General features: G+C 43.2%; 5 protein-coding genes across 5 annotated transcripts; 4 read left to right on the top strand and 1 right to left on the bottom strand. All coding sequences in view use genetic code 12, as the record gives it.

Moving 5' to 3' along the window:
* Positions 1-36: 36 nt before the first annotated feature.
* Positions 37-846, top strand: PGUG_00103 (uncharacterized protein; the record flags this gene model as incomplete). The annotated part of the gene is made up of 1 exon (XM_001486676.1): positions 37-846. One exon carries the CDS (start codon positions 37-39, stop codon positions 844-846), a length of 810 nt encoding a protein of 269 aa, XP_001486726.2.
* Positions 847-950: 104 nt separating this feature from the next.
* On the bottom strand, positions 951-3290 carry ACO1 (aconitate hydratase; the record flags this gene model as incomplete). The annotated part of the gene is made up of 1 exon (XM_001486675.1): positions 951-3290. The coding sequence occupies one exon, from the start codon at positions 3288-3290 to the stop codon at positions 951-953; it is 2340 nt and encodes a 779-aa protein (XP_001486725.1).
* A 987-nt stretch (positions 3291-4277) lies between these two features.
* Positions 4278-8810, top strand: PGUG_00101 (ATP-binding cassette bilirubin transporter; the record flags this gene model as incomplete). Its single annotated transcript, XM_001486674.1, has 1 exon — positions 4278-8810. The coding sequence occupies one exon, from the start codon at positions 4278-4280 to the stop codon at positions 8808-8810; it is 4533 nt and encodes a 1510-aa protein (XP_001486724.2).
* A 111-nt stretch (positions 8811-8921) lies between these two features.
* On the top strand, positions 8922-9287 carry PGUG_00100 (mitochondrial pyruvate carrier; the record flags this gene model as incomplete). The annotated part of the gene is made up of 1 exon (XM_001486673.1): positions 8922-9287. The coding sequence occupies one exon, from the start codon at positions 8922-8924 to the stop codon at positions 9285-9287; it is 366 nt and encodes a 121-aa protein (XP_001486723.1).
* A 1119-nt stretch (positions 9288-10406) lies between these two features.
* Positions 10407-12086, top strand: CDC23 (anaphase promoting complex subunit; the record flags this gene model as incomplete). Its single annotated transcript, XM_001486672.1, has 1 exon — positions 10407-12086. The coding sequence occupies one exon, from the start codon at positions 10407-10409 to the stop codon at positions 12084-12086; it is 1680 nt and encodes a 559-aa protein (XP_001486722.2).
* Positions 12087-12109: the final 23 nt, after the last annotated feature.

Below are 12109 nucleotides of genomic sequence, written 5' to 3'. Positions count from 1 at the left end.
AAATTCAACCAATTTGAAGACTTTACTTATGAGAACATGACCAAAAACTTGATTCCATCGATATTGCACAACTTGAATGATTTTTTGAAGTATAATGACTTTTTCAAGTTTGGAAAGTTCAATTGGTATGTCAAAAGGACCATTCCCTTGGATTCAATTATTTTGATGTTTGTTATCATCACCGTGAAATTCAAGTACGAGTTTATGGCCTTGAATGAGTTGGTTATCTATGTCAAGTTGATCAACAAGGCATTATTTATTCTTCATCGCAAGTGGTTCAAAAACGAAAAGTACAAGAGAATGTTGTCTCTTGCCAATATGACCTGGGAGTACATTCTCAAAAAGTTCAACATCATCAACCTTATCAACCAATATATGTCGTTGAACCTGAAGAGAAAGCAAGATTTCAACATGGAGTTCATTGATTTCCATGTTTCAGGTTACACGAACATGACTGAGTTGTTCAGCATTATGGATGTTCCTCAACCACTCTTGTTAGATCCACAAACAAGAAAACTTGTTCCTGTTACTTCAGACGCCCACAACTCCAATGCTGAGGAGTCGCCCAAAGGAACATCAATGTCAAGGTCAAGCTCTGGTCAGCTGAACGATCTGGCAGCTAGTTTCCTTCATGACAACTTGATGCAAGGAGTTGATATTGCTTCACCTGAGCTTAATGCTGAATCAATGCCTCATACAAGTAGAAGTGAACTTGTGCAAATGAAGGAAAAGTTGTATTATGACTTACGAAACAATTATGTGGATATTAACGACTACTGTGCTTTCTACTCGTCATTGGAGAACATTTTACATGAACTTCTTGACTACATCAATGATAATGAGTGATTCGGAAAGCGCATTTTTAAAGAAAAAGGTAGCCTAAACAAATAATAACTATGAATAACATTGAATAAATAACAGTACCGTTTAATAAAGATCGCTTATACTATTTAATTGGCTGCCATCTTGTTCAAAGCAGATCCGTACTTGAACCACTCAATTTGTTCAGCGTTGTAAGTGTGGGTCAACTCACACTCCCATGGCTCACCACCATCTTGAGGGTGGACTCTCAAGATAAGGTTCTTACCTGGGGCTAACTCAGTCAATCCAAGGATATCAACAGTGTCCTCAGGGTTGATTCTGTCGTAGTCAGCCACGTTCTTGAAGTTCAATGGCAACATACCTTGTTTCTTCAAGTTAGTTTCGTGAATACGAGCGAACGACTTGGTAATGATAGCGAAACCACCCAAGAATCTTGGCTCCAAAGCGGCGTGTTCTCTAGAAGAACCCTCACCAAAGTTTTCGTCACCAATGACAACCCATGGCTTACCAGCGTCTCTGTACTCAGCAGCGACCTCTGGAACACCCTTGTATTCACCAGTGAAACGGTTCTTAAGGTTGTTAGCCTCACCGTTCTCGGCATTAGTGGCACCAATCATGTAGTTGTTGGAAATGTTTTCCAAGTGACCTCTGTATTTCAACCAAGGACCGGCCATAGAGATGTGATCGGTGGTAGTCTTACCCAAAGCCTTAATCAAAATTGGCAAACCAACGGCGTCCTTACCGTTCCATGGCTTGAATGGAGACAACTTTTGCAATCTGTCAGAGGTTGGGGCAATCTCAACAGTGACTTGACTTCTGTCAGCTGGAGGAGCTTGGTAGGTGTTCTCACCCTTGTCGTAACCGTTTGGAGGCAAACCGACACCAGTTGGCTCCTTCAACTTGAACTCCTTACCATCAGCACCAACCAAGGTGTCAGTGATTGGGTTGAAACCCAAGTCACCAGCGATAGCGTATGCAGTAACCATTTCTGGAGAAGAAACGAAAGCATGGGTAGCTGGGTTACCGTCATTTCTGGAGGTGAAGTTTCTGTTGAAAGAAGAAACAATAGTGTTCTTGTCACCCTTCTTGATGTCCTGTCTGTCCCATTGACCGATACAAGGACCACAAGCGTTAGCCATGACGATACCACCAAAATCTTCGAAAGTCTTCAATTGACCATCTCTCTCGATGGTGGCTCTAACTTGCTCAGAACCAGGAGAGACAGTGTAGATGGTCTTAGCCTTCAATCCATGCTCAGCAGCATCCTTAATGATGGAAGCAGCTCTAGACATGTCCTCGTAGGAAGAGTTGGTACAAGAACCAATCAAACCGACCTTGACGTCCATTGGCCAGTCGTTGGCCTTAGCAGTCTCCTTCATCTTGGAGATTGGAGTAGCCAAGTCAGGGGTGAATGGACCGTTGACGTGAGGCTCCAAGGTGTTCAAATCAATCTCGATGATTTGGTCGTACTCACATCCTTCGTCAGCAGACAAGAAGTCTTTCTTGTAGAGTTGAGCGAATTCAGCAATTTGAGATCTACCAGTGGCATTCAAGTAGTCAACCATAGAGTTGTTGAATGGGAACACCGAGGTGGTAGCACCGATTTCAGCACCCATATTACAGATGGTACCCATACCAGTACAGGAGAAGGTCTCAACACCAGAACCAAAGTACTCAACAATGGCACCAGTTCCACCCTTGACGGTGGTGATACCAGCCAATTTCAAGATGATATCCTTTGGAGAAGTCCAACCCGACATCTTACCGGTCAACTTGACACCGATGATCTTAGGGGCCTTCAATTCCCATGGCAAACCAGCCATGACATCGACGGCATCAGCACCACCAACACCAATGGCCAATTGACCCAAACCACCAGCGTTAGGAGTGTGGGAGTCAGTACCAATCAACAAAGCACCGGGGAATGCATAGTTCTCCAACACAATTTGGTGAATAATACCCGAACCAGGCTTCCAGAAACCCAAGTTGTACTTGGCACAAGCAGAGGACAAAAAGTCAAACACCTCCTTGTTCAAGTCAATGGCTCTAGCCAAATCCTTCTTGGAACCAACTTGGGCTTGAATCAAGTGGTCACAGTGAACAGTGGATGGAGTGGCAACTTGTGGCATACCAGCAGACATAAATTGCAAAATAGCCATTTGAGCGGTAGCATCTTGACAAGCAACTCTGTCAGGTCTCAACTTCAAGTAAGACACACCTCTCTCAATGTCTTGTCCATGAGGATCATCCAAGTGTGCGTACAACAACTTTTCAGCGTAAGTCAATGGACGATTCAATCTCTTCTTGACAATGTCAACGGTTTCAACATTCTTTTTATAGTTGATGAACGAATGAGATTCCAACAAGTTTTGGTTAACCTGGGAGTCTCTAGTGATACCAGCAGTAGCCAATCCACGGATGGAGTGCGTACGTGGAGCCTTCAAAGCACCTCTAGTTGCTGACAACATTGTGTGACAAAATTTAGTGGTTTGCCGAAATATCTACCAACGAAAAAAAACTCCTCGTTTTGATCCTTTTTATATCAGATCCCACCGAGGGCACCGAAGCGGGTCGTGGAACCAATCAAACGCGCCAAGTTAATAATTGCTGGTACTTCCGAGGGTGGTACGGTGTATGGGTGTGAACATCACTGTCCATTCTTGGTGCCAAAAAGTTGACAGAAATAGCGAAAAAGCTGTATATGAGCTATACATCAGTAACCATTGGTGCTTGTTTGCTGCTGACTTGATTCTCTAGCTTCAATGGCTATTTCCGGCTTAGTGGTGTCACCTTTTCGTTGTTTGTGGGGTCCCATCCGGAAGTGTGCAATTCCGAGGGTGTGATCTCCAATTATGCAGCGCGTGATTGGCTTCTGGCAATTTCGGCTCCGGCGCGGGAAGATGTCCGAGAAAAAAAATTACATACTGACGAAAATCGTTAATTGCCATCATGTCTATGGTAACGGAGCAGGATACTGCTTATAAGAACAGCTCAATGCCAAGGGATGAAATATAGCTCTTTTGCAACCATATCAACCTGCTCGGAACTTGCTGTTGATTTATACAGTACCGCTCATAGCGATCATCCAGAATTAAAGGGTGCGGCTCGCTTAAAGCGCTATCAGGTGCAATTCAAATTTGAGACAAAATATAATATGAATTCATATCAATATGCTTCAATTAAAAAAAATTCAGGGAAACTGGGGTCATGCATAAGCCTGAGACCCGGAGACATTTCCTGAATTTGCGCCTCTCAGCTATGTCTTCCGTGAATGCCCGACAAATGCAACCTGCGATAAAGTTTGACGTATTAATTCTTCAAAGCCACTCTCTATCAGCCACCGAGAACATCCAGTACACCCGCACCATCAAATTAGCGCGCTAGGAGCCGTGCAGGGTGCGGTACCATCAAGCTCTTATATTAAGACACATGCTGACGGCACTTTCCCAACTATTATGATTCAAAATAGTTTGGATCGCGGGACCACCGCAACGTTTTGCGACTGGAGGTCTATCTTGAATGCTGTATCTTCAACCGATGAAAATGCCTTCAATCCTTGCTTCATATTGTGGCTCTTTACCTATATCAATGGCACCTTCTTTGTCATTTTAAGTGGTCGTTTGTGGACTAGCTATAAGAAACCAAAGCTAGGAAACTATGGGCCCAAAAGTACTGGACTCCTACACACCTTGCGGATATTTTTGGTGTCTTTCCATTGCATCTTGTGGTTTTATCTCTGTACGTTTGTGAATATTCACGAACGCAAAGCAGATGCAAAAGTTTTGTCGTTTGGTACAACTTTGGTTGCTCTCGCGACAGTGATCCTCCCATTACATGTAATTGAAGTGACTCGGTCACCAACGGCAGATCTGTTCTTGCTTTGCTACTGGCCCTTTATGGTTGCCGCGCATATCTTTCTTTGGTACCAGGACACTTTTACCAGGCAACATGTGGTGAAGGGTACTTCCTACAATGCTATCCATGTCGTGGAGCTTGTGCTTATTTTGAACTCGATTGTTGTGTGCGTTTTTGAAGGAGCGAGGACTTTCTGGAAACCCACACATGAACTTATCTTCAGCTATACAAAACGAGGACTTGAAGTCGATTTATTCAAGCCAAATTTGTACGAAAGAATTACTTTCACCTGGATGAATGACTTGATTGCAAATTCCTACAATAATGATACTGTCACCAACTTAGACTTACCAAATTCCCCGGCTAATTTGGAGTCTGCCGATGTATCGAAGAAGCTTGCGAAAAATTGGGATGCCGAAAGGCAGAACCACAAAGAACCTTCCTTATTGCGTACGTTATGGGTGAGCTTCTGGTTTGTGACCATACTCTCCTTTGTCTATGAGCTCTCCGAATCCATGTTGGACTTTGTACAGCCTCAATTATTGAGAATCTTCATCACGTTTTTCCAAAAAGATTCACCTTCAATATTACAAGGTGTACTTATCTGTTTCTCAATGGGTCTCTTGACTATAGTACAAACAGCTCTTTACAACCAATACGTTTTAAAGATAGCAGAGTTGGGTCTTGGATTGCGCTCATCTCTCAATGCATTGATATTTCAGAAGAGTTTGAAGCTTTCAGCAGAAGCTCGTCAGAAGAGCTCTGCTGGCGATATAATCAACTTGGTTTCCGTCGATGTCATAAAAATCCAAGGTGCTTCTCAAACGATGAGTATTATTGTACTCGCGCCAATTCAAATGGTTGTGGGAGTCCTCTCCTTGTGGAAACTCTTGGGTGGACCCGCAACGTGCACCGGGTTTCTCGTCATGGTTATTCTTTCACCTTTCACTGCCAGCCTCATCAAGTTACAGCGTTCGTTGGGAAAGACCCAAATGGCTCTCAAGGATCACAGAACTCGAGTTGTCAACGAAATATTTTCATCTATCAAAAGTATCAAGCTCTACGCTTGGGAAATTCCAATGTTGGCCAAGCTAAGCGAAGCTAGGAATGATCAAGAACTCAAGAACTCACGAAAGATCAGAGTAATCAGACAATTTATAATGGTCATTTGGAAATCTACTCCTTTCTTGATTTCTTTCGCTGCTCTCTCCACGTTCGCTTTGTTTCTGGGCCGGGAACTTACGTCGAATACCGTTTTCCCTGCCTTGACTCTTCTTCGGTTGCTTGCTACCCCGATTCTTGCCTTTCCGGCGGTGATGACCTCATTGGTAGAAACCTCCGTCTCATTGGGCAGAATAAGATCTTTCTTGATTCTCGATGAAATTGACGAAAAAATGATTCAAAGATTCAATTCCGATACCCCGTTAGAGCACGCCATCTCCATCAAGAATACCTCTTTCCTTCGTTCACCCCCTCCACCTGTACCTGAGAGAGATCTGGAAGAAGAAGCTTTGATTCCAGAGGTGAAGTATGCATTGAAAAAGATAGATTTCCAGGTCCCAGTTGGCAACATAATATGCGTGGTTGGTAAAGTCGGCAGTGGTAAATCGAGTTTCTTATCAGCAATCTTAGGAAATTTCAATGCTGTCAATGGTGACAATATTCACCAGCCTACCTCATTCGGTGTTTTTGGTTCCGTTGCATACTGTGCGCAAAATCCTTGGATTATGAATGCATCAGTAAAGGAGAACATCTTATTTGGATACGAGTATGACGAAGATTTTTATCAGCGAACTATTGAAGCGTGTGAATTGCTTCCAGATTTAGAGATTCTTCCTGATGGGGACGACACTCAAGTGGGCGAAAAGGGGGTATCGTTATCGGGCGGTCAAAAAGCAAGACTTGCATTAGCAAGAGCAGTGTACGCTAGAGCGGACGTCTATCTCTTGGACGATGTTTTGTCGGCAGTCGATGCTCATGTGGGTCAAAAAATCACTGATCAAGTGCTTTCCAAATCGACTGGCCTCCTTTCAGGCAAAACTGTTATCTTGGCTACTAATTCGATCCCTGTTTTGGACTTGGCTGACCATATTTACTTGCTTGAGCACGGTACAATTGTGGAACATGGAACTGTATTTCAAGTGTACGGAAAGGAAGAGAATTGTACGAAATTGTATGAGCTAGTTACCAAACTTGACAGTGGCTCTGAAAGTGGAACGCCTTCAATAAGGCCACAAAGCGGTCAAGTGACTACCACCGAGAGGCCAAAAAAGTACGAAAAGGCGAAAATAGCTGAGTTTAGTTGGAATTCGCTTGAGAAGCTTCTCCCAAATATCCGCACTGCCCAGTTGAAGGAAGATTCCGCCAAGGGAGCTGTGAAATGGGGTGTCTATTTAAAATATGCCAGAGCTTGTTCTGTGCCTGGATCAATTACTGCTATCGTGTTCGTTGCGTTGACAACTTTAGCTGAAGTTGCTGGCACTTATTGGCTCAAGTACTGGGCCGAACTGGGCTCTGAGAATAGTTCAAGAGAGGCCGTTTGGAAGTTCATTGCCATTTATGCTGCAATCGGAATAAGTCGAAGCATTCTAGGAGTTATAAAAGGTACCATGATTCAGGTTATCTTAGCATTGAGGGCTTCTCGAGTCACCCACGATCGGATGGCTGCCAGAGTCCTTCGTGCCCCAATGCTGTTCTTTGAACGAACTCCTTTGGGCCGCATAATGAATCGGTTCACTTCAGATATCAACAAAGTTGACGATGTATTGGCGGGAGTGTTCGATCTGCTCTTTACTTCTTTTGCAACGACTTTGATAACTTTGCTCATTGTTGGTCTTGCCATTCCACCTTTTACAATAATGATATTCGTGCTCTCGTTCGTGTATGGATATTATCAGAGATACTATATCTCCATCTCGCGTGAGCTCAAAAGATTGATATCTGTCTCGAGATCGCCCATTTACGCCCACTTGCAAGAGAGTTTGAACGGAGTTGATACATTGAGAGCATTTGATCAAATGGATCGTTTCTGTTATATCAACAGATCAAACATTGATGTGAACACAAAAAGTCTTTTCATGCTGCAGTCGATTAGCAGATGGCTTTCAACAAGGTTACACTTTCTCGGATCCATTCTGGTGTTGTCTTCCTCCATTTTGTCAGTTTTGACGCTCCTCTCTTCGAAGCCTCTTACAGCAGGAATGGCCGGTTTCTTAATGACTTATGCCTTGACAGTCACTGGCTCCCTCAGTTTACTCGTACAAACCTCTGCAATGGTGGAATCCAATATTGTATGCTTTGAGCGCTGTGTCGAGTATTGGGACTTGCCCATTGAGAATGAAACCGGTTTGGGCAGGACCGAAGTTGGAGAATCGTGGCCAGATAATGGAGCAATCGAGTTTAAAGACTACTCTACACGGTATCGTGCAAATCTTGACTTGGTATTGAAAAACATCAACCTTGACATCAAGCCACAAGAAAAGATTGGAGTAGTTGGGAGGACTGGAGCTGGTAAGAGTTCATTGGCGCTAGCTATCTTCCGCATCATCGAACCTGAAACCGGCCACATTAGTATCGACGGGTTAAACACTAGTGAACTCAATCTCTCTTTGTTGAGAGGTAGTCTTGCCATTATCCCACAGGACTCTCAAGCCTTTGAGGGTACTCTCCGTCAAAATTTGGACCCTCTTAATCAACATACCGACGAAGCATTATGGAAGGTACTTGAGCACTCACACTTGAAGGAGCATGTGTTGCGGTTCGAACTTCCTGAAGGTGAGGAAAATAGACTCAACTACAAGGTTTCTGAAGGAGGAGCCAATCTCTCGGCGGGACAGAAGCAACTCATGTGTCTTGCGAGAGCGCTTTTGAATCCTTCTAGAATTCTTGTTCTCGACGAAGCTACTGCTGCTGTTGACTCACAGACCGATAGTGTGGTACAAGAAACAATCAGGAGCGAATTTAAAGACAGAACCATTGTCACTATTGCCCATAGACTCGATACCGTGATGGACAGCGATCGTATCATCACATTAGACAATGGAACAGTCAAAGAATTTGATACGCCAGAGAAATTATTGGAAGATAAGAACAGCATATTCTACGGAATGTGCAAGAAAGGAGGATATATATAGACCAGATGCCATAGTAATACACTATCTTGAAACTAGCCGACTGCCCCACCCGACGGACTGCAGATAGCCCGAGGATTACAAAATCGGTGAGGATTTCGGAGTCCTGTCACCATGGCTTCCGCTGCTCAACATACCAGCAAATTTGCCCGCTATTTGAACTCGGAAACTGGACCCAAGACGGTCCATTTCTGGGCCCCAGTTATGAAGTGGTCTTTGGTTTTGGCTGGATTAAATGATATTCAGCGTCCTGTAGAAAAACTCAGTGGAACCCAGCAGATTGCTTTGTTCGCTACCGGTGCCATATGGACAAGGTGGGCAGGATTTGTGATACGTCCAAGAAACGCGCTTCTTGCTAGTGTCAATTTTTTCTTGGGAGGAGTTGCGGGATATCAATTGGTGAGAATTGTCAACTTCAGGAGGGAGAAGGGCGATTCGCCGGCACAAGTATTCCACTATCTTTTCAATGGTGAACAATAGTTATTCAACAATTATGCAATAAATACAGGTAAAGAAACCATACGTAGGCAACCGGTGATCCATTCATTCATTGAGATCCATCATTTCTGGCTTTGACGATGTTTCATCTTGAGCTTCTGCAGCTTCATCATTCTGCTCAGGAGCAGCCATATCTTCATCGTTGTTCTCTTGTTCGTCAAAGTCCGTTTCGTGTTCCATATCAACGTCTTTGTTGTCTTTTCTTTCTGCCTCTTGTCTTATTTCATTACGCACCTTTTCAATCTCTGTGAAGACCCCAGGAAGCGTCGCCTCAAGAAATTCTTGCAAACTAGTATCACGGGAACTCCACTTTCTATTCCTTGATGCCAATTGGTTTTTTGTATGGATCAATATCTCACACACAATTTTTTTCTGTAGTCTTATGCGTGCTTCGATGTTGATGAGACGATTGAACACTTCAAACTCTGGCTCTGCCAATTTTGAATTGACGTCAAGCAGAAAGATTTCTGAAGTTCTGACTTGTTTCTGGTAATGTCCATTTTCGTCTCGGGTCAAATACTTGAGGAATTCTCCGTCGTTATAGTTTTCGATTGTCAGTATTGAAAATGCAAAGTTGGGAAGTGTATTTTTTTTCCAAAGTCCGTTCGAGATTAGCTTCCAAAGCTTCGACCTCTGTATTCACCCTCGCTATCTCGCCGACTTGTTTGTTGTAACCTCTCGCTTCTGTCTCCAAATACGATTTTTTGTTGCGTTCTTCCCAGTCTTTAAACGCCTTTGTTAATCTATTGACATGAAAAGAATCCATTATGAATTGCCGATCCAGCAGTGGCGTCTTATTGGAGTCTTCTATCCTGGACAAAGCATCAAAGGCACTTTGAAACGTGGAAAGTGCTGTTTCTAGCATGTCACCGATGGGGGCATCAGATATCATTTTGGTAAATATGACTTGTTTGAAGGCTGATTTTTATGGAAGCTATAGTGTCAGGATACAACCTTACCGAGTTATGCTGAAGAAGTAAGATAGTAGCTACCTTATAAATTACAAGACTTATTCAGTACCGTCTTTTTTAAAAGTGTTTATCAGAATGCGCGACACTCATTTTCTTGGTTGATCTCGCGCAGTGAACCTACGTACTTGTTATGACTTCAGATAGTATTGAAACACTTAGAGGTGACCTTCGCCATGCGTGCCAGCTTCTTTCCAAAGTCAATCTCTATCAAGCAGCAAAATGGTGTGCTGAGGCACTCAATGGCCTAACACAAGGCACATCAACAACTTACTCCAATCCACAGTTAGATGCTCAAGAAGAGCACGAACAGGATAAGATCATGCTAGCAAGCACATATTTCAACTGCAAAGACTTTGAGCGAGCGGCACATACTTTATCAGGATGTAAGAGTGGGATAGCAGTGTTCATGAAGTTATACTCCATATATATCTCCATTGATAAGAGGGAAACTGAGGCAAGAGATAGCAGTATTAACGTTATATCAAGTTCTAGTGTGAGCAATGAAAAAGGTTCTACCAACTACAGATTGAGTCAAATAGCGGGCGAAGCCGATAGCTACAATTCGAATCCAGCAAATCAGCCCAATGGACTTCTCTATTTCCTCAATGGTATGATTTGCAACAAAAGGAAAAAACCCACTCTTGCTCAGACATATCTAGTCCAGTCGCTCGAGTTATTTCCCTATAATTGGTCGGCTTGGAAGGAACTTATATCATGTTTCACAGCTTATGATGAGGTGATCTCTTTCATCAACGAGACAAAGGCGAATAAACCTCATTTCGCTAGTCACATAATGTTCCAATTTTTTGAAGTGGTGGTGCTACAAGAATTCTACCAACAACTGCCGCTTCTAGTCGACACATTGATGTCTCTCATCGAAATTTTCCCGTCATTCACCTTTCTTAAAGTCCAGAAATTTCTCATCGCATATCACAGCTTGGACTACTATACCGCAGAAGGAATCTTTGACCAGGTACTTCTCGAAGATCCCTTTCGCCTTGATGACCTTGATACATTTTCAAATATGCTCTATGTTATGGAAAAAAAACCAAAGCTTTCATTTCTAGCTCAATTTGCATCTGCAATCGACAAGTATAGACCGGAAACTTGTTGCATAATTGCCAACTACCATTCAATGAAATGTGAACACGAGAAGGCAATAATGTACTACAAGCGTGCTCTTACGCTCAATAAAAACTGTCTTAGTGCTTGGACTTTGATGGGACACGAATTCGTGGAGCTTAAGAATTCACACGCTGCCATAGAATCTTACAGAAGAGCGGTTGATACAAACCCCAGAGACTTTCGTGCTTGGTATGGTCTTGGCCAGGCATATGAGGTATTGGATATGCATCTATATGCTCTATACTACTATCAGAGAGCCACCAGTTTGCAACCGCTCGACACCCGAATGTGGCAGGCTATAGGAAATTGTTATGAGAAGAATGAGAAATACGAAGAAGCGTTCAAGTCGTTTGAAAAAGCATTACAGATAGAAAGCTTCAACAAGAGTAACGAGGTCGAGAGCCATGAGCCTCACATCTCTTATCGACTTGCAACTCTTTCTGATAAGATTGGTAACCTTGGAGACACATACACATACATGAAGCTTTGCCTTGAGCTGGAACAGGATTGGGGTATCAGTGACGAAACGTCCAAGGCTCGTTTGTGGCTTGCTCGCCATGCTCTTAAAAACAAACGATACGAAGAGGCTCACAACTATGCAAAAGATCAAAATTACAACAACGCTCATGACATAGAAGAAGCTCGTGCCATAGCTAGAGAAGCTCGGAGCAGAATGACGGCATAAGAATTGACATCGAAGTAACTTAT

Source organism: Meyerozyma guilliermondii, genomic scaffold, assembly GCF_000149425.1.
Source record: "Meyerozyma guilliermondii ATCC 6260 scaffold_1 genomic scaffold, whole genome shotgun sequence".
Lineage (NCBI taxonomy): Eukaryota > Fungi > Ascomycota > Pichiomycetes > Serinales > Debaryomycetaceae > Meyerozyma > Meyerozyma guilliermondii.
The sequence above is the reverse complement of the archived record's forward strand: the minus strand, read 5'-3'. Positions and strand labels throughout refer to the sequence as shown.